At 49.5% G+C, this 20,839-nt stretch overlaps 1 protein-coding gene across 5 annotated transcripts in view; it reads right to left on the reverse strand.

Annotated features, from left to right (window-relative positions):
• Positions 1–20,839, reverse strand: part of PLCG1 (phospholipase C gamma 1) — a 64,605-nt gene that overhangs the window by 5,964 nt on the left and 37,802 nt on the right. For all 5 annotated transcript variants that reach the window (XM_074292637.1, XM_074292640.1, XM_074292638.1 and 2 more), the window contains exons 7-29: positions 18,087–18,171; positions 17,757–17,840; positions 16,979–17,013; positions 16,528–16,600; positions 16,135–16,236; positions 15,341–15,459; positions 15,103–15,188; positions 14,870–14,990; positions 10,871–11,039; positions 10,393–10,515; positions 9,501–9,602; positions 9,179–9,366; positions 8,696–8,896; positions 8,455–8,574; positions 7,116–7,296; positions 6,150–6,227; positions 3,678–3,781; positions 3,171–3,267; positions 2,937–3,006; positions 2,589–2,746; positions 2,269–2,365; positions 1,760–1,984; positions 1,456–1,604 (exon numbers count right to left, since the gene is read on the reverse strand). In XM_074292637.1, coding sequence (XP_074148738.1) covers positions 1,456–1,604; positions 1,760–1,984; positions 2,269–2,365; positions 2,589–2,746; positions 2,937–3,006; positions 3,171–3,267; positions 3,678–3,781; positions 6,150–6,227; positions 7,116–7,296; positions 8,455–8,574; positions 8,696–8,896; positions 9,179–9,366; positions 9,501–9,602; positions 10,393–10,515; positions 10,871–11,039; positions 14,870–14,990; positions 15,103–15,188; positions 15,341–15,459; positions 16,135–16,236; positions 16,528–16,600; positions 16,979–17,013; positions 17,757–17,840; positions 18,087–18,171 — 2,767 coding nt within the window. The remainder of the gene's footprint in view (positions 1–1,455; positions 1,605–1,759; positions 1,985–2,268; positions 2,366–2,588; positions 2,747–2,936; positions 3,007–3,170; positions 3,268–3,677; positions 3,782–6,149; positions 6,228–7,115; positions 7,297–8,454; positions 8,575–8,695; positions 8,897–9,178; positions 9,367–9,500; positions 9,603–10,392; positions 10,516–10,870; positions 11,040–14,869; positions 14,991–15,102; positions 15,189–15,340; positions 15,460–16,134; positions 16,237–16,527; positions 16,601–16,978; positions 17,014–17,756; positions 17,841–18,086; positions 18,172–20,839) is intronic.

The following is a 20,839-nucleotide window of genomic DNA, read 5'->3' on the forward strand; positions in this document are numbered from 1 at the left end:
GAAGCCCGCGTCCCCAGCAGGTGCAAGTGTTAACTCCAGGCCCAGCCCTGGGCCAGCTCCGGCCACGCACACCCGGCAGGCCCAGCCCCGGGACCAGGCGCCCGGGCGGTCCTGGGCCAAACGTGTACAAGCGGGGAGGCCCCACGGCTGGAGACGCCCTCTGCTGGGGCCTAAAGAAGCTGCTGCTGCGGTCCCAGCAGCCTCCTCCAGGCCGGCCTGTGCCAGGCTCCCGCAGCTCCGCCCTGTCGTGCTCCCTCCCAGCTCCCCTGACTTTCTCTAGGGGAGGACCACAGTCCACAGACTTTGCCCACCTGAGCCCTTTCCCTTGCTCAATAATGGGCAGGTGCTTCTCCTCCCCCACCAACAGTAAGAGGCTCCTTCCCCGCCTCCCTTCCATGTCTCTCGTGTCCGCCCAGCCCGATCCTCGATGGCCCCTGTGGGATTTACCCTAAGGAAGCCTGCCTGGCAGCACTAGGCAATGTTCACGTGGGGGAGGGGCCCTGAAAGTCTCCTGAAGTGCCACAGGGACAGACGGAGACTGTGATGGTGGGAGGGGGCTTCCTGGATCGGGAGCCGGGGTTCGAAAGCGCACTTCCTCCCGAGCACGTCCTCACCCCAAGAAGCATCTCACCCGAGACGGACTCCCAGGAGGCCCAGCAGCCGCCCTCACACCTACCACCCTTGCGGGGCCTTCACCAGCTGTGGCGGCGGGCTGCCCTCCCCCGCACAGGGCACCCCGGAAGGACGGGCCACGCCCGGCGAGGCCCCGCGCCAGGAGTCAGAACACTTAGTCTGCCCTCTGGCAGGTAAGCTCCCTTCTCCCAGTCTTTTTTTCCTCATCATAAAAGGAAACTGGACCTGACTTTTAACCTCCTTTCTAACCCCCCTTCTAACCCCCCAACCCTACAAGATGGCATTGCCTTCGGACCGCGCCACGGTCCGGCCTCAGAAGGTAAGGCCACGTGGAAGTTGACTTTCTAAGCTCTCCATTTCCTCCTCTGTTAGTTGGAGATAGCGTCTGTAGCCCCTCCCAGGACAGTTGTGAGAACAGCACTTGTACAGCAGCACGGAGGTGGGAGTCGTCATTCCTGTATGTGGCACCTCCAGGACTCAGCTCCCTCTACTTCCTGCTTCTTTCTTCACCGCCGTCCCCTCTCCCGCCCGCTCTGCTGAAACCTTCTGCGAACCTCTCTAAGACCCACCGCGCTTGCTCTATTTCCAGTTAGGGCCCATACTATGAGACGCCACATGATAGGGTTTATCCTCCAAGTCAGACTCCAAACCCGCACTCCTGCGCCGGCCAGACTTTTCTAACGGACCCACAGCGTGCTCCAACGTGAGGTGGGCCTAGGCCGCGGACCGATGCCCGGGCCCGGGCACCCCACGCTGCTGCCCTGAGCGGCCTTTGCCGGGCAGATGGCGACAGCCCTCTCTGAGCTCACTCGCCCTGCCCACCTCAATGCAGACCGCGCACGGCTCTATCCCACGCAAGCTGCACTTGTCAAAGGGGTCGAAGGCTTCGTCTCGCATGTTGCTTGGCTGCATCACATATCCACAGCGCCCACTGGACATGAATAAGGCCTGGTTCATCTGCATGGGTTTGTCTAGAAGAAATTAATTTAACTATAGTGAACTCAAATGACCTTTGGACCTCTTAGTTCAGAATTAGTGGGAAAAGGGGAAGCAAAATCCCTAAAGCCACCACCCTCACACATGGGAGTTAGAGCTCTAAGACAGAACTGCCAACACGCTCCCTCACCTGGAGTCTGGAAGTTGAGGGCCACAAGCTGGCTGCCACAAATCCACATGGGCAAAGGGTCATAGTTGGAAGAGTCCAGCCGTTGGCCCTTGGGGTAAATGCGTGACAGCTGAAGCCGATTATACTGCAAGAACTTCTTGCCTTTGGTCTTATTCACGTATTTCTCAGCCTTGGTCTCAGGGAAGGACGACATGTCCCGGTAACAGGCCCGCTCGGTGCCGATCTCTGGGAATGTGTGAGGACAAGGTCACTGACTTGGCCGGTGGGATCTTACCGACCCGTGCCATAGACAAAAAGAGCCATCACAGCCGAGCCCTGGCCCCACCACCTATGCCAGCCACGCCGGGGCAGAGCCTGACTCGGGGCCACTGTCTGCCCCAAACATTCCTACTGCACAGTCACTGGCACCAACAGTCACCGCCCAGCACCGCCCACGTACCCCCCAGCCTGCTCACGCACGGCAGCGGTGACCCGCACGGCTGCTCCCGCCTCGTTCGTCCCATACTCACTGTCCTCGTCAAAGGGGACGGGCCGACAGTAAATGACAAGTTCAGACAGCTCCAAGGCGATCTTCTTCCTTCGTTCCATCATCTTTCCCTCTGTGAGCTATGCAGCAGAGAGATGCAGTAAGACCCAGTGTGAGAACATGACCAGGACCAGCCCTCCAAAAACTCTCTCCCTTTAGAGAAGACACCAAAGTCTGGCTCTCATCTGCTCACTCCTCCCCACAACCTCCCCATCCCTTAAACACTATGAGCTAAAATGAGTACATGACCATCCAGCCGCCACCAGGACCCACACAGTCACTCCCATATTCCGTGTCCCTCACCCGGGCATCCGCAGTCTGGGCAACCTCTCGGATCTTTTTCACCCAGTCCTGTAGGTCCTCCTGGGAATCGGCAGCCACATCCAAGGACCAATGGGCAATGGACGCCATGCTGATCGAGAACACAAAGAGTCGGTTGTTCTTCCCCTCGGGGCGGATAGCTACAAGGCAAAAGCCCAAAAGAGAAAACAGATCAGCGCCTGAAGGACTTGTCTATCCAGCCCTTCTCCCAAGCTCCTTAGCCCCACAAAACAGACCCGCACACAGAAGTCTAGATAAGAACATGACACACAGGAGACTGTAGCCGAGGGGGCTGATCCAGAACAAGCACGGACACGGCCCAGGGCTTACCAATCTGGCAGGCGGGCACATCCAGGACTCCACGGAGCAGATCTCCCAGGGGACTGTTCTCATCCAACTGCTGTAAAGAACAAAGCTCCAGTGATCATCAGTTTGTCAACCTCCATGTTGTTCTGCATGTGTACAGACACATCATGGGGTGTGACCTACTGACTCGTGCCAAGTTGGGGGCTGGGGAGGAACAGGGATTGTGCATGCATGCGCACAGGACCTTTGGGGTCTCACCTCCCTCTCAGGTTCTAAAGTGGCAGGATTGGCCATCTCTTCCACATAGTTGGATGGAAACCAGAGCTGCTTCTTCCCTCCGTAGTCTCCCCTCCACCTGCAGACAGACAGCAAATCTGGAAACTTGGCACATGGGACTCAGACCACATGTTGGATGAATGGCCACCCTAGCCACCTCCCTATCTCCCCTTTCCTCATGCCTTGTGACAGCTCTGTCCAGTACAGAATGCTAGCACCCAGTTGGAAAGCTGGTGTAATTTTAAGTAAGTGCAGGTATTTATTTACTTGGGCATAATCACACAGGCAAGAGTCCAGACCTATAGGCAGTAGACCCCATGACTCCCATTGCCTTCTCAACTGTGGACCCAGTTCTCAGCCTTCTGGGAAGCAACCACCCACTCAACCCTTCCCACTATCAGAACTCTTAGTCCAAGAGGGCAAGGTAGAGATCATCCGAATTAGGATAGTCTGGGGAAAAAAGAAACCTGCCAGACAGCACCGACTCACCAGCCTCCCTCCTGCTTTTCCACATTCTGGATGATGGCACTCTTCGTAAAGGTCAGCTCATCTTCCCGCTGTGCCTTGTAGTCAAAGAGGGCTTTGACAGCACACTGGGGAGACAGGGGGGCTGGTCAAAAAGGAGAGGGGACAAGGACCCTGCCCCTAACAAGCCCTGGTAGAGAAAGAGGGATCTGTGTTCAGAAAATGCGTCTTAGGTTGCAGAGGCAGGGAAATTCAATGGCCTCCAAACTGGGAACACCAACATGCTTCCACATTGTTCACTACTTAAATGAAGAACAAAAACTTCAAGGGAAAAAACTGAGTTTAGCTAAGCTGGGTTTGGCTGGAGGATCCCCCTGGAGGAACTCTGTACAGCCTGGAAAGCTGATGGCCTAACCTTGTGCTGCTGTCACAGGATTTAAAAGCCACAAGAGAAAGATCTGAAAGGTGGTTTTGTCCAACCTCCTCATTTCACAAAGAGAGGCCATCTGGTCTAACCAAGCCTCTCAATTTGCAGAGGAGGAAATGTAGGCCAAGAGAGGAGAAAGGCCTTGTCAGGACTTAGAGCAGACTGGGCAAGCCCAGGTCCTGCTTCCAAATTCCATACTATTTTCACTGTAGCCAGCTGACAATGCTGATGGACTGACTCTCCATCGGGTCTCTCCTTCACATGTGAGAGCAATCACTCACCTGCATGCATAACTCCAAACACATATAAATAAGTAGACAGAAAACATATTCGTAAGTTCTAAGTCCCCTCTACCCCAGTAGCCTAGGAAAGGCAGGACTATGTAAAGGGAAAGACCCTGATTTGGAGCCAGAGGGCCTAGATTCAAAATCCGCCTCTGCTACTTATTACCTATGTGACCTTGAGCTAGTCCCTTTGTCTCTCCAAGTCTATTTCTTCTTTTGCTTTAAAATGAAAAATCAAGGATTTGATATAGCTCATCTCTTAATAAGAGATTTGATCTTAATGAACCTTCTCCTTCTACCTATAGATGTAAGCTATTTTGATTGGCATATGTCAGAAACTGGGACTAAGACGTCTAGTTGAGACTGCCCAGTAAGAGGACTTTGGTGTTTAGGAGCAACTGAGTCCTCAATCAGCTCCAGAGGAAGAAGATTAAGCTTCAAGACTTTTACCTGCTCAAGCCCTTTTTGTTGTGGCAAGAACTTGTAAACTCATTTGGGGAAAGGCTGAATGAGTTATGTATATGAATGTTATGGAATATTATTGTTCTGTAAGAAATGACCAGCAGGATGATTTCAGAGAGGCCTGGAGAGACTTACATGAACTGATGCTGAGTGAAGTGAGTAGAACTAAGACAACATTATACACGGCAACAAGAATATATGATGATCAACTCTGATGGATGAGGCTCTTTTCAACAATGAGATGATTCAGGCCAGTTCCAATAGACTAGTGATGGAAAGTGCCATCCGCATCCAGAGAGAGAACTATGGAGACTGAATGTGGATCATAACACAGTATGTTCACCTGTTTTTTGTTGTTTGTTTTTTGTTTTCTCATTTTTTCCCCTTTGACCTGATTTTTTTTTTTTTTTTTTGCACAGCATGATAAATGTGAAAATATGTTTAGAAAAAATGCACATGTTTAATTTATACTGAATTACTAGCTGTCCAGGGGAATGGGGAGATGGGAAGAAAAAAATGTTCAAACACAACTATCTTTGCAAGTATTTTGAAAAATAAAAAGCTATTATTATCATTATCATTTTTTAAAAGTTACCTGCTAAGGGCTTGGCCGAAGAAGATCCTCGGCCTCAGAAGGTGACACTATCTCAGAGCCAGATATAGCCTCTCAATTAAGTAACCCTTCTCAGAACAAGAACCCTCTTTAACCATCCTGAAAAATCATCTTCTGGTTTCCTAGGAACACTTTTGCTCAGTGCTGTTCTACCAGTACACCTTCCAAAGAAGGAGAAGCTGAATATTGACTACAAGTCTGTAATCTCTCCAACATCAGAAGTTCAGGTATGGGCAAGTGTGGGGAAGGAAGGGAAGAAAAGAAGAAATGCAAGTCACCTACCCTTATGGGAAATCTCCCCACTTATCTCTCAACTCCACAAGATAACCCAAAGGCAACCACGAGCTATCAGACTAGCGCTAGCCCAGGGGAAAGGGAGGTCTCAAGAAGGGATCCCCAGTCCCTGGAAAGAGTTTGAACGAGAGGCCATGGGGAACAATGTCAAGGTGATAGCCTCTAATATAGTTAAGTGCTAACCTAGCATTTTCAGGTTTACAAAATACTATACGTGTTGACTTGTCTGATCCTCACCACATCCCCATGAGGTTGGTGCTATTATTATTCTTATTTTATAGATGAGGAAACAGGCTGAGAGCAATTGCCTTGCCCAAGGTCACACAGCTAAGTAATTGTGTACGAAAGATTTGGACATAAGTCTTCCTGATTCCAAGTCTACCACAGGATCCCCTGTGCCACCTAGAACTCTTTACCTTAAAAGTTGGCATAGGATTTGCCTCCACGTAGAAACCTGGATTACGTCCTTCATACAGAGCTCCATAGTCAGGTTCCTGAAAAGAAAGTGACTTCCTATCAGGTGCAGCAAGATCTCTGGTCTCATCTTGCCCCTCTCGTGGTAAGCACATACACTCATCTTCTTCAAACTCACACTTCTCTTGGCTCCCTTCCGCTCAGAATGCTGGTCCTTGGTCTCTCTTCCCATTTTCTCATCTTTCTCCCACTCCCTAAAGTGATTTCCCTCAACCCTGCCCTTAATTTTCTCTCTACATCCTCTCCCTTGACCATTTCATCCATTTGCATGACTTTGATACTCAACACAAATGAGTCCCAAGTCTTTGCCTCTAAATCAGAACTCCACAGATGTACTTCCAACTATTAGTGAGATAAGATCCAACACTTCAGAATCAATGTCAAATATGAAGCTGTTTGCTACCCCAGACTGACCTGCCTTCCCTCCGAGTTTCTTTATTTCTGATGATAGTATCAGCACTGTTCTCTCAAGTTTGAAATCTTGGTATCATCTCTCATTTTCCCTAAAAATCAATTCCATTTCTGCCTCCTCTTCTTCACTCCTAACTGCCTGATTGCCTTGGACTATTTGTGGGTCCTATCCTCCCCTTCATCACCAATCCAAACCTGCTTGACTCAGCTTAAGCCCCACTGGCCATCCATGGGCTTTCTTGTTGCTTCCTGCTATTCATGGCCTCTCCCAGCCATCACTAGATGCTCCCAAATCAGCTACTGTACAAGATGCTACTTTTAAAAAATTTTTGGTTTTATTACTTTTTAATTTCAAAACCATCTCCCTATCCAGTGCTCTTATGTCCCCCAGGCCCTACACTCACAGATTCCCAGCCTTCTTCAAGTTCTCATATGCCTCCCCAGCCCAGGCCATCACTTCCCAATCCTCCCTGCCTTCCCAGGTGTCCCGCTCTTACCGCCGTGCCCATCTTTTCCAGTGCCTCCTCATTGATGGGGTACCGGAGCTTCATCTTTCGATACAGTGGATGCTTCTCGTAGTAACTGATGAGATCTACAAGGCTGTCAAACTCGGAGTTCCCCAGCATCACTGTCTGCCCCTCCTGCTGGACCCGGCAATGTTTGATCTTCCCTTCTGCCCTGAGGGGTCAGTGAGACAATAGCTCAACTCTCCACAGAATCGCCCCACCTTGGCACTGCATGATCACATCCGAATGTGGCACATATCCTCCCATCTCCTTGTCTTTGCTCTACCCATCTCTTAGGCCCTTAACATCCTCTCTCCTTTCTCTGGCCTCTAACACTCAAATAACAGGTTCAAGCAACTCTTTTACATGAAGCTTTGAAGCTTGTTCTGATGCCTCCTAATATTTGTCTCCCCCTTCCTCCCCAATTACCCTCTACCTACTGACATTTGTTCTCTACTTCTGCTATAAATACTTATACATGTTCTTGTTTTTTAGTTCATTAAAAAATAAACTCCTTGAGATTAGAGATAATTTCATGTTTAATCATTTGTAACAGGACAGTTAAATGGCACAGTGAATGGAACACCAGCTCTGGAGTCAGGGGGACCTAAGTTCAACCGTATTTTACATTTAAAGAGAATTTTCAACATGTTTTAGTTTTTAAATAATTTTTTAAATTCAATTTTAATTCAATAATTAATTTTAAAAAGTTTTAATTTTCAAAACACATGCACAGATAGTTTTCAACATTTACCCTAGCAAAACCTTGTATTCCAAATTTTTTCTTCCTCCTTTCCCCAATCCCTTCTCCTAGACAGAAAGTAATCCAATAACATGTTAAAATATCAACATTCATTTTTGTAACTTTGTGTTCCGAATTTTTTTCCTTCTTTCCCTCACCTCTCTCCTCCCCAAGACAGGAAACCTATCACTATAGTTTAAACAGGTGCAAGTTCAAATATAGCCTCAGACAGACACTTCCTAGCTGTGTGACCCTAAGCAAGTCATTTAATCCCAACTGCCTCCAAAGATAAAAATATACCGACTGACCCTTAAACATCTTTTTAAAAAATTGTAGATCTACACTTAATAAATGTGGCTGACTGAATGCCTGAACATAGGCCCAGGACCACCTGTCCCCCTCCTGGGCTTGCAGTCCCTGACAAGACTCAGACTCCTCTCAACCTTGTCCCACCTCCCCCCACCCACACAGAGGCAGAGCTCCAGGCCAGTACCTCACGGTCCCCTGCTCACCCACCTCCAAAGCCCCTCCCTCTCTGGCAGTCTCTCTGGCCCAGACACCTTTCCCCACACCCCACTAGGGCCTTACCGGAAGGAGATGGCATAGGAGTTGGGCTCGCTCCGCTTTCGCACGAGGAAGGCCCCGTCCCGGGGTACCCGCATCAACATATGCTCCGCCTGGGCTCGGGTCAGACTGGCATGGTACCACCTGCAGGTAGGGCCCCAGGTTAATGCGCTCCACCGTCCACTGACAGGACGGTCCCCCGCTCTCCACCACGCTCCCTCAAAGCGGCCCCTCCAAGCCTCGTTCCCATCGGGCTGGCCCTCACTCTTTGCTCTCGTGTGCGTTAGTCTGAGGCACGGGCTCCGTAAGGCGCATCTCAAACTCGTTGCATCGCAGCGGCACCTGCTGGTAGTGGGTGATGAGGTCATAGAGCGAGTCAAACACCAGGTTGTCTGTCAGGAAGAACTTGGGGCTGCCCGCGTCCTGACGCGAGTGGATCCGGCAGTGCTGCACCTTCCCATTCCGCCTGAGGGAGGCAGGGAGAGCATCAGGAAGCCCAAAGACATCAGGCTCAGAACTTCCCGAGGCCCTTCCCTTCAGCCCTTGGCCCGGGACGCCAGAATCCCGAGGCCCCGGGAAACATGCTGGGGGAGGGGTCTGAGGGTGGCCGTGCCAGCTCCGCCAAGCACTGCTCGTCTGTGACGCTCCCTCACAGAACTCCGGGTCCCGCGCCTCGGAGCCTGGCTCTAAGGCAGAGTCTGAATGGAGGGAGGATGTTCCCAGAGACGATGGGGCAGGGCAGCCTTACCAGAAGGACAGGGTGTAGTCCCCAACAAAGGTCTCACTCTCCCGAACCAGAAAGGAACCATCGGGGGCTCCGGTCTCGATGCAGTACTCGGTAAGCAGCCGCTCGGCGATGTGGCGCCCGTCCCGACCGGCCCCTAGCTTCCCATGGAACCATTTCTCGCTGGAGTGTAGCTCGGCGCTGCTGCTCACCTGGGGGAGGCAGGGCAGGGACATTTCACCCCTCACTCCCCTCTGGGGCTCGTCCGGTCAGCTGATTTCCAGCTTCCGTGTTCCATCACCTCCCCACTCCCATCTCCGACCCTCTGGGCCCAGCTCATCACCACCTCCTTCGGCTCCTCCTCGTCCTCGTTGCCCTGGTCACTGCTGGTCTCCTCTGAGTAATAGATTTTGCTGCTGGTCAGTACAAAATAGTGTGGGTACCACTCCTGAGGAACACAGGACAAAGTCACCAACGACCTCTAACTGACCCCATGATCCCTGCCCAAGTGCCCAAGATCCCTGGCTCCTCACTGCCCCCACGTCCCCCCCCCAAGATCCCTGACTCCTCACTGCCCCCACGCCCCCCCCCAAGATCCCTGACTCCTCACTGCCCCCACGTCCCCCCCCCAAGATCCCTGGCTCCTCACTGCCCCCCCCAAGATCCCTGGCTCCTCACTACCCCCACATCCCCCCCCAAGATCCCTGGCTCCTCACTGCCCCCACGTCCCCCCCCCAAGATCCCTGGCTCCTCACTGCCCCCATGTCCCCCCCCAAGATCCCTGGCTCCTCACTGCCCCCCCCAAGATCCCTGGCTCCTCACTACCCCCACATCCCCCCCCAAGATCCCTGGCTCCTCACTGCCCCCATGCCCCCCCCAAGATCCCTGGCTCCTCACTGCCCCCATGTCCCCCCCCCAAGATCCCTGGCTCCTCACTACCCCCCCGCCCCCCCCCCAAGATCCCTGGCTCCTCACTGCCCCCACGTCCCCCCCCAAGATCCCTGGCTCCTCACTGCCCCCACGTCCCCCCCCCCAAGATCCCTGGCTCCTCACTGCCCTCATGATCCTTATCCAAGATCTGAAGAGGGTCCCTGCACTCCTCAGGTTATATAAGTATATTGCCCGAGGTTATATAGGTATTAAATAGCATAGCTGGGATTTAAATCTAGTTCACATTACTACAGTAACTACACCGTCCTGGACCACTTTCTTTCCCGTGGCCCCGGCCCAACTCTCACGTGATTAATGGGGTCTTCCAAATAGAGGATGCCGTTCTTGATGGAATTGCTGATGTCGTTCTCTGAGTACATCACCGACGTGGGCACCTCTTCGTAGGCACTGCCCTCGGCCAGCTTCTTGTGCTGCAGAAGGGGCCAGAATCCTTGCTCACCCGATATTCCCCCCTACCTTCTGACAGTTTGCTAGAAAACCTCACCCTGTAAGGCCAAAAGTCCCTGACAGGCAGGGTCTGGCTCCTCGGCCTGCCTGTAGCTCTGCAAGGATCACTGGCGCCCCAACGAGGTCGGCCCAGGCCAGGCTCAGTCTGACAACTCTGGCCCCCAACAGGGCCAGGAAGGGAAAGGAAGCCTTGGGAACTGGAGGGCCTCCTCCTTCTCCTCCGTCCTTTCGTCACCTCGTCCCCCGCTCCTACGTCCTCCTGCCTGCTCCCTTCTCTACCCACCCCCCACCCCCGAGACCTGCCTACCACACAGATACCTTGATAAGGATTTTTCTCTTGAGCTGGTTGGGCGAAGGCAGACCATCAGCCGCAATGTCCACGGGCTTGGTGAGAAGCGTGTCGCCAAACACTTTCTTGAAGTACTGGGCCATGTTTCTCTGCTGAGCAATGCTGCAATGATCCTCAATGGACAAAATCACGGGGTACCTGGTTCAGGAAGGTGGGGGCCAGAATCAGGTTAGGTCCCCCCCAGGCTCAGCCCTGCTGAAGGGGAGAAGGGGAGGGACGTGGTCTCGCCTGGGATACACGGCACATAGCCCCAAATCAGGGCACACTCAGCATGGGAGAGGGGAGCACACAGTGCCAGGGGCACCGAAGGAGGAAGAGAACACCGATCGGGGCTGGTTCGGCCAGCTAGGTGCAGCTGCAGATAGAACGCTGGGCTTGGAGTAATCAAGACTCATCTTCATGAGTTCAAATCCAGCCTCAAACGCTTCCTTAGCTGTGTGATCCTGGGCAAACCACTTAACTGTTTGCCTCAGTTTCCTCGTCTGTAAAACGAGCTGGAGACAGAAATGGCAAACCAGCCCAGGACCTTTGTCCAAAAAAACCCCTAAATGGGGATCACAGAGAGTCAGATACAAACTGAGATGACTGACCAACAAGGGGCAGGCCGGGGGAAGCAGGGGTGACTGCACAAGAGCTCCTGGGGCTGGCAGAGGCAGAAAGACTCGAAGCTTACTGCGCCCTCCCCCCCCCCCATTCAGCACAGGGCTCTGTCTATAATCAGCACACTGTAGTCAGGGGATACTTCATGAAGGAAGCTAAAACGGGCTTAGAGGAGGGGATAGAGGAAGAGGATGGGGTGGGAAAAGGGGGTATTTCAAGCAGGCAAGATAAAAAAGACACGAATGGGAGATGGGCAGGGGACACTGGGAACGATAATAACAAGAGCTAACATATTTATAGTGCCTTACAAAGTTTCTCAAGTGCTTTACACATGTTATCTCATTTGAGCTTATACAATCTATTCTTATCATCCCTAACTGACACATAAGGAAACTAAGGCTGACCAGCATCAAAAAGTTCTCAAGTGTCTCAAGGAAGGATTCGAATTTAGTTCTCCTAGACTCTAAATTTAACCCTCAATCCACTTGGCCACCTAGGGCATCCTTGTATCACTATTTTATAAAAACAGACCAATGCAAGCTAAGGCTGGAAACTCAGGGAGATGCCAGACTGCTCTGTCCTTTACACTATCATTGGACAAGCATTTATTAAGCACCTACTACATGCAGGCCATTAATCTAAATGCCAGCAAGGCAAAGATGAAAAGGACTCAGTCCCTTTCCTCAAAAAATTTGCATTATACTGAGGAAGCAAATACAAAATATCTGCCCTACAGATGGGATGGACTGCTTGTAGGATGCTCTAAGTACTTCATCTGAGTTTTTAAAAAAGGACACGAGGGATTCTACAAGGATTAGGCAAGGAGGCAAAGGTCCAGAAATGGGAGACTGAATGTCAGGGACAGGGAACAGCAATAAGGCAGGTTCATTAGGAATAGAGAGTGTGAAGGAAAGTGATATGACATGTAAAAGAACAGGCTGGAGCAAGACTGTGAAAGGCCTTAAAAACAATACAAAGTAATTTGGTTTAGATCCTGGAGCAAGAGAAATTCCCCTGGAGTTAGTTGAGCAGGAGAGCCAAAATCAGCCAGACCTATACTGTAGGAAAATCATGGTACGAACAGGCAAATTCTCAATAATCACATAAAAATATTCTAAATGGCTAATAATTAGAGAAATGGAAATTAAAACTCAGGTGCCATATGACATTTATAAAATAAGCAAAAAGGACAAGTGCTAGAGGGACTGTGGGAAGGAAAACAAGGACACTGGTGTGTTTTTGATGAACCTATGGAAATTAATTTGCAATTAGGTCCAAAAAACTCCTAAAGTTTGTAGACAGTTTGACCCAGCTTTATTACTTCTCAGCCTAAAGAGATCAAAAAAAGAGGATAAGAATCCATATATTTAGGGGTTGTTTTGCTGAAACAATTGAGGTTAAGTGACTGCCCAGGGTCACACAGCTAGGAAGTGTTAAGCGTCTGAGACCAGATTTGAACTCGGGTCCTCCTGAATTCAGGCCTGGTGCTCTATCCACTGCGCCCCCTAGCTGCCTCAAGAAACTATATGTTAAAAATATATATATTTATGGCAACTCTTTCCATAGTAGCCAAAAAAGTGGAAATGGGTATAACATAAAATGAGTAGCTTTAGAGGAAATGGAAAAAACCATCATGAACCAATATAGAGTAAGGTGAACAGAACTAAGGAAACAACTTAAACAATTACACAACATCATTAAAAATTATTTTAAAAAATAACTTTGGAAGACTTTAGAATTCTAATCAATGCAATGAAAAACCATTTATTCAGGATTCATATAGAATGTGTTTTGTTGAACAAGGCATGTTTATAATAAGGGTTTTTTGGTTGTTTTTAATTTGTAATTTTTAAAAATATGTATATTTAATTTTTTAAAAAATAATCACACACACACACACACACACACACACACAGAGAGTTCTGTGAAATTTGTTTTGGAGAGGAGAAAGCCCAAAGAGTGAAAGACCAATTAGGAGGCTATTGGAGGAAAGAGGTGAGAAGGACCAGGACCAGGTGGTGGCCTTGTGAGAGGGATGATGGATATAAGCTCTATCAGGCAGCTAGGTGGCGCAATGGACAGAGTGCTGAGCTGGAGACCGGAAGACCAGTTTCAGGCATTTACCAGCTTTATGTCCTTCAGTAAATCACTGCGCCTATTTGCCTCAGTTTCCTCAACTGTAAAATGGGGATAATAACGGCACTTACCTTGCAAGGTTTTTGTGAAAATCAAATGAGATATTTGTAAATTATTTAGCATAAGGCCCAGCACATTAAAGGTGCCATCTAAATGGTAGCCATTTGTATTATTACAACGGTCATCACCATTACTGTTATATAAATAATGAAAGATCATCCTCACTATCACTTACATATCGTGAAAGAATTATCAACACCATTATTATGGTTAATTGGCAATACTGGGAAAATGACTGGAATAAGGGGTAAGAAATGGCTAAGAAATCTAGGCCGATTCTGAGAACTGGACCCCCTAGCAGGACAGGAACTAAGGAAGGAACAAGACCAAGTTATTACTGAAAAGGACATTAGCAATGATCTAGACTAAGTCTCCCATTTTAAAGATGAAGAAACTGAGGCGTACGGAGAGGAAGTGGCTGAGCGTTAGGAAGTCCACACTGGCAGGTATGGGCAGAAGGGATTGGATGAGGAGAGACTGGAGTCAGGAATACCTGTTAAAGCCTATTGTGGCAATTACACAAGGAATAATAAACAGAAAGAAAGGAGATGGGTGAAAGAAAATATAAACCAGATTAATTGGGAAATGTTTAACAAAAATATATACATAAATACAACACAAGATAGATAATGGTCACTTGTGGCTTCTAAGTCAACGTGGCCAGTAACGCACAAGATAAACAGGTCAAAAATGCAGGACTCGGATGGCAGGAGAGCCAGCCCCGTGAGCCGGAGTGCTGATGGGGAGCCAAGACTCCTGCGCTCAGTGTTCTGCTCTGCCACTAATTTGTGTGACTTCGGGCAAATCCCACAGACCACTAGAGCTGGAAAAGCTCTAAATAATCATCTGATCCAATTCCATTTCACAGATGGAAAAACTGAGAATCAGAGCGACAAATCAACAGGCACAGAGGGCAGCGCAGCAGGGCCAGGGATTCCCACAACTTTCCGTCCTCCTAGGACCCCCGTGAAGTCGGCTCCCCACCCCGGAGAAGGACTGGGACAGCCGCGCGGGCCGGGGCTGGACGCCCTTTCGGTCTCTTCCGGCTCTCGTGTCTATGAGCAGAGGCGGCCGTGGGCGCCGAGTCTCAGTGACCCGGCGGGAGCAGGGGAGACAGGCCCCCCTCCCCCCGACCCCTGCCTGGCGGTCCCAGCCCCCCTCCCCCCACTCACTCCGAGGTCACGAAGGCGTGCTCCTTGATGGTGTGCAGAACATCGGAGAACTTGATCTTGGTGGTGAGGGTGTGCCCGTGGTAAATGACCGGCATCCCGTCCGGCCCGTCCCAGCAGTCCACTTCAAGGGGAGAGACAAGGTGGTTGGGCCCAGGAAGGGCAGCAGCTAAGGGGCCCGCCGGACAGATGTCCCCCTCCTCCCCATCCCTCGCCCCCTTCCCGCCCCGACTCACGCTCGATGCAGCGGCAGCCCATTCGGAGGCACCGCGCGTAGGCCTCCAAGGAGGACTCGCTGGAGAACTGGTCCCCCGTCAGGTACCTGTTGCGCACAGGGGGGGTTGGGGTGGCCACGGGGCAGGCCCTGCCCCTGAGCCATCACCCAGCCTCCTCCCGGGCCAGAGCGAGGGAGAAGAAAGACAGGGGGAAAGTGATGCTGGGACGAGAGACCCCCCCCCATTCCCAGGTCCTCACGTGTTGTGAGATGAAGAGATCCAGTACTGAGACAGAGGGTTGTTCATGGTGTCTGCACACACCGAATCCAGCTGGGAGTTCCAGATGTTATTCTCTTTGGAAAACAGGAAGGTAACAAACTGCCCCAAAACAGATGGGGAAAATAATTAAATTCCCAGCAGTGTGAATACTATCTCCAAAAGACAGTCCGGGCTGAGGCTCCCAGCAAGGAGTGTGGCAGGGCAAGGTGCTGCGGGGCGGGCCACAGGCTACCGAGACCTGGGGGGAAGAGGCTGCTCCCCGAGGCCCCACCCTCCTATCTGCAGGATCCGGCTGCTCCCCTCGTAGGAAGCCTCTTTGGGCAGGAGCTCTGGGCCCAGGCGGCGGCGAAAGTCCCGGGAACGTCACATGAAAGAGGGAATCTGTCCCACCCAAAGGCACAGGCGGCCAATGAGAGGGCAGAGCCCAGACTCGGAACAACCGAGCTTCACACGCAGCCTGAGCCCTTCCGTGCCGCGCCGCACGGTTCCCCATCCACGAAGCGCAGATAAGCAACACCCCCAGCTCCCAGAACGTTGTGAGGATAAAACAGGACACTTTCTACAGTGGTTCACAACTTTAAAGCACTGTACAAGTGATAGCTCTTAACTCAATTATAACCTAGGAGGAAAAGCTACGGCGGTTGTCTCTCGATATATATAAGAAAGAACCTGCTGATATAACTAGGGCCGTCAAACAGATTTCCACGGAAGATAGGGAGCTCCCTGTGACGCAGGCATTCAAGCCAGCAGTCACAGACTCTGGGAGGGCCTCACCTCATCCAGGAAGAAGTAAGGCTCCTCGATTTCCCGAAGCGGGTCTTGGAGGAAGCTGAGCATGAACTCCTGCACCTGCAGCCTGTCAGTGGCCCACAGCTCCTGCGGGGGAAGGGCCGGCGTAGGGTACTCAGACCTCCCAGGCCAGCCCGCTCTCCGCCCCGGAGCCTTGAGATGAGGACGGGGTGCTCCGAAGGCCCTGCCTGCCCCCCTCAGAATCACCTCGCTCCTAAAACCCTCCAAAGCAGGGCCACACGACAACCACGGCCATCCCTCGATCCCGGCCTCCACACAGAATGTCACTCCCCAGTCAGGCAAGCTCAAGGTCATCTCCTACAACGTGGGGGGCCCTCTCCTCCTCCACTCCTCCCTGGCCCTTGGACCCCCCCATACCCCCTGATATTCCAGGAGAAACTGCTGAAACTCCGACAGGGAAATTCTGCAGAGCTTGGGTCGGTCCCCGCCCCTGCAGACAGGAAAAAGAGAGGGAGATTAGGGTTTCAGCCCACTCCAGCCAGAAAGGGACCCCGAGATCTAGTCTAAGAGTGGGGAAAATGAGATGGGCGACTTTCCCCAAGTCATATACTGAGTGACAGGAGTGGGATTTAAACCTCTGAATCCAAATCCTGTACTCTGTCTACATCACGCACTGTGCGTTAGATCCGTGTACTGCACCTACAGAGCAGCGTCCCCGTTTCCCTGGGAAGCCATTGAGCAGCCAGGGCTCTAGGGGAATCTTAATCGTATGAGGGTTCCATCCTTCTCCCCAGTTCCTCCTTCCCCTCTCCCCCATCCCAGCCCACCCCACCAGGAGAAGGGAAGGGAAGCACCCCACCCCACAAACCTCAGGGTGCTGGCTTCCAGGAAGGGAAGGTCCATCTGTGGGAGACAGCCAAATTAGGGGAAGGGGCTCAAAGATGCCCCAGGAATTGGAGGTGGGGAAGGCAGAAATAGACTTGTAGGAAATGGCTTCCAGGGTTAGGGTTGGTCCTAACGGGAGTCCCCTCGTATTCTAGTGTCTGAGAATCACAGACTGTCAGTCGGGAACTCAGGAGATTAGCTAGTCCAAGACTTGTCTCACAGGTGAGAAAGCGGAGGCCAAAAGCTTTGCCTGTAGTGTCTTTCCTATACTAACATGGCAGCGACAGAACCCTAGGCTGGCAGGGCCCAGGTTTGAATTCAAATCCTGCCTCAAATACCTGCAAGTTACTTAACCCGTCTGCCTCAGTTTCCTCATCTATAAAATGGGAATCATAATAGCATCTATTCGCCAGGATTGTTGTAAGGATTAAGTGAGATATCTGTAAAGCACTTTATAAACTTTAAAGTGTTATATAAGTGCGAGACATTATTATTTTTAAAGATTTGCTGAGGATCAAACAAAATAATCTTTGTAAAATGCTGAGCATGGGGCCTGACATACAGCAGGCACTAAATAGATGCTTTTCCCCTATGGTAGGTATTTAATAAATGTTTATTCAATTCAACTGAATGGAGGTGGCTACAAAGCAATCAGGACCTGGGGTTACATTCGTATGGAGTGAGGGGGTCCGGAGGGATTTCCAAAGACAGAATGCTGGAGGTGAATTGGGAAAGGGCGGCAGTTCCAGAGCAGTTCTCACCGATTTTTGGGCACTGAACATGAGGCTGCGATAGAGCTGTGCAAACTGGCCATAGGTGATGTCCCCGCTCCGTTGCTCCAGGTCCTGGCAAAGCATAAGCCCATGGGTCATCGCAGGAGTGACCAAGGTCAAAGGGTGTCGGGGAGAAGGGAGACAGTGAAATGTAAGGGAAAACTCAGCTCCCTCTCCTTCCTCCCAGGTTCCTCCTGGGGGGCAGCGTGTGCACCAATCCGCCCAGCTGGAGCCTCCTCTGTCAGAGCGGGTTCGGGCCCGGGCTCACAATGCTGGCCAGCCCCAGACAGACACGATGAACTGGGAAACAACGCTTACCGTCAACCGCTCCCTCAGGAACCGCATGTTGGGGACTCGGTAGTTGACCTGGGACAGCATGTTCTTAAGATCCTTGGCAGAAATCCTGAGAAGACAAAGACATCCCCTCGCTTTCACCCTGCGGTCATGAGCCGAGTGCCCATTCACAGGCCCGATTCCCACCCGCCCGAGGGCTCCCTTAACAAGGCCCTGACCAGGGCCAGGAACAGGAGGAGGTGCCTGACTGGCAGAGGGACAAGGAGCATGAAACCCCTGAATGTGAGAGCTGGGGAGGTCAGAGCTGGTCTCGGGGAAGCCCTCTGCTACTGTCCTCGTTTTTTAGATGAGGAAACTCATGAGGGAGGGAGAGCACAATAGGCTATGTTCTTAATTACCATTCAAGTCCCCACTTAGACCATTTCAACCAATTCTATCAGAACCACTCACCTAACTCCCAAGCTAAGCCAGCCTGCACTCAAAGGCTCGTATAACCTTATCTGATTGCTCGGCACCTCAGGGAGGGCAGAGGGGAGAGGGAATGAGCTTGGAACTCAAAACTTTTTTTAATGTAAAAAACTGCTTAATGTAATTAGAGGGAAAACTATTTTAAATAATATTTTTATTTATAATTATATATTATATGTATAATTATGTATAATACATAATTATTTATAAAACTAAAAAAGTAAAAGTTAAAATTTTACAGAGATTTAGGAGCTAGAAGGAAGAAAGGTGTGTGTGAATGTGTGCATACACACATGTTACTGAGGAAAAAGGGAGCAGCAGTGTATGAGATAAAGTTCATTTCTATCCATATCCCCAATTCCCTGCACTGGAGTAGGTGCCTAAAATTCATTTAACACAAATCTGTCCTCTCTTTAAGGCCCATACCATTTATTTTCCTTTTTTTTTTTTTTTTTATTAATTTTATAATTATAAAATTTTTGACAGCATATATACACGAGTAATTTTTTTTAATAACATTATCCCTTATATTCATTTTTCCAGATTTTCCCCTCCCTCCCTTTACTCCCTCCCCCCGATGACAGGCAATCCCATACATTTTACATGTGTTACAATATAACCTAGATACAATACATGTGTGTAAATCCCATTTTCTTGTTGCACATTAAGTATTAGCTTCCGAAGGTATAAGTAACCTGGGTAGATAGACAGTAGTGCTGACAATTTACACTCCTTTCGCAGTGTTCCTTCTCTGGGTGTAGTTGTTTCTGTCCATCATTGATCAACTGGAAGTGAGTTGGATCTTCTTTATGTTAAAGATTTCCACTTCCATCAGAATACATCCTCATACAGCATTGTTGTTGAAATGTGTAGTGATCTTCTGGTTCTGCTCATTTCACTCAGCATCATGTAAGTCTCTCCAAGCCTCTCTATATTCCTCCTGCTGGTCATTTCTTACAGAACAATAGTATTCCATAACCTTCATATACCATAATTTACCCAACCATTCTCCAATTGATGAACATCCATTCATCTTCCAGTTTCTAGCTACAAAAAAAAGAGCTGCCACAAACATTTTGGCACATACACGTCCCTTTCCGCTCTTTAGTATTTCTTTGGGATATAATCCCAGTAGTAGCGCTGCTGGGTCAAAGGGTATGCACAGTTTGATAACTTTTTGGGCATAATTCCAGATTGCTCTCCAGAATGGCTGGATTCTTTCACAACTCCACCAGCAATGTATTAGTGTCCCAGTTTCCCCACATCCCCTCCAACATTCATCATTATTTGTTCCTGTCATCTTAGCCAATCTGACAGGTGTGTAGTGGTATCTCAGAGTTGTCTTAATTTGCATTTCTCTGATCAGTAGTGATTTGGAACACTCTTTCATGTGAGTGGATATAGTTTCAATTTCATCATCTGAGAATTGTCTGTTCATATCCTTTGGCCATTTATCAATTGGAGAATGGCTTGATTTCTTATAAATTAGGGTCAGTTCTCTCTATATTTTGGAAATGAGACTTTTATTAGAACCTTTCCTTTTAAAAATATTTTCCCAATTTGTTACTTCCCTTCTAATCTTGTTTGCATTAGTATTGTTTGTACAGAAACTTTCTAGTTTGATGTAATCAAAATCTTCTATTTTGTGATCAATAATGATCTCCAGTTCTCTTCTGGTCATAAATTCCTTCCTCCTCCACAGGTCTGAGAGGTAGACTATTCTCTGTTCCTCTAATCTATTTATGATCTCCCTCTTTATGCCTAAATCATGGACCCATTTTGATCTTATCTTGGTATATGGTGTTAAGTGTGGATCCATATCTAATTTCTGCCATACTAATTTCCAGTTTTCCCAACAGTTTTTTTCAAACAATGAATTTTTATCCCTAATGTTGGAATCTTTGGTTTGTCAAACACTAGATTGCTATAGATGTACCCTATTTTGTCCTTTGTACCTAATCTGTTCCACTGATCTACCGTTCTATTTCTTAGCCAATACCAAATGGTTTTGGTGACTGCTGCTATATAATATAGCTTTAGATCAGGTACAGCTAGACCACCTTCATCTGACTTTTTTTTCATTAATTCCCTTGACCTTTTATACTTCCATATGAATTTTGTTGTTATTTTTTCTAGGTCACTAAAATAGTTTCTTGGAGTCTGATTGGCATAGCACTAAATAAATAGATTAGCTTGGGGAGTATTGTCATCTTTATTATATTCGCTCAGCCTATCCACTGAGCACTGGATGTCTTTCCAATTATTTAAATCTGACTTTATTTTTGTGGCAAGTGTTTTGTAATTTTGCT

The sequence above is a fragment of the Sminthopsis crassicaudata genome, chromosome 2 (genome assembly GCF_048593235.1).
Source record: "Sminthopsis crassicaudata isolate SCR6 chromosome 2, ASM4859323v1, whole genome shotgun sequence".
NCBI lineage: Eukaryota > Metazoa > Chordata > Mammalia > Dasyuromorphia > Dasyuridae > Sminthopsis > Sminthopsis crassicaudata.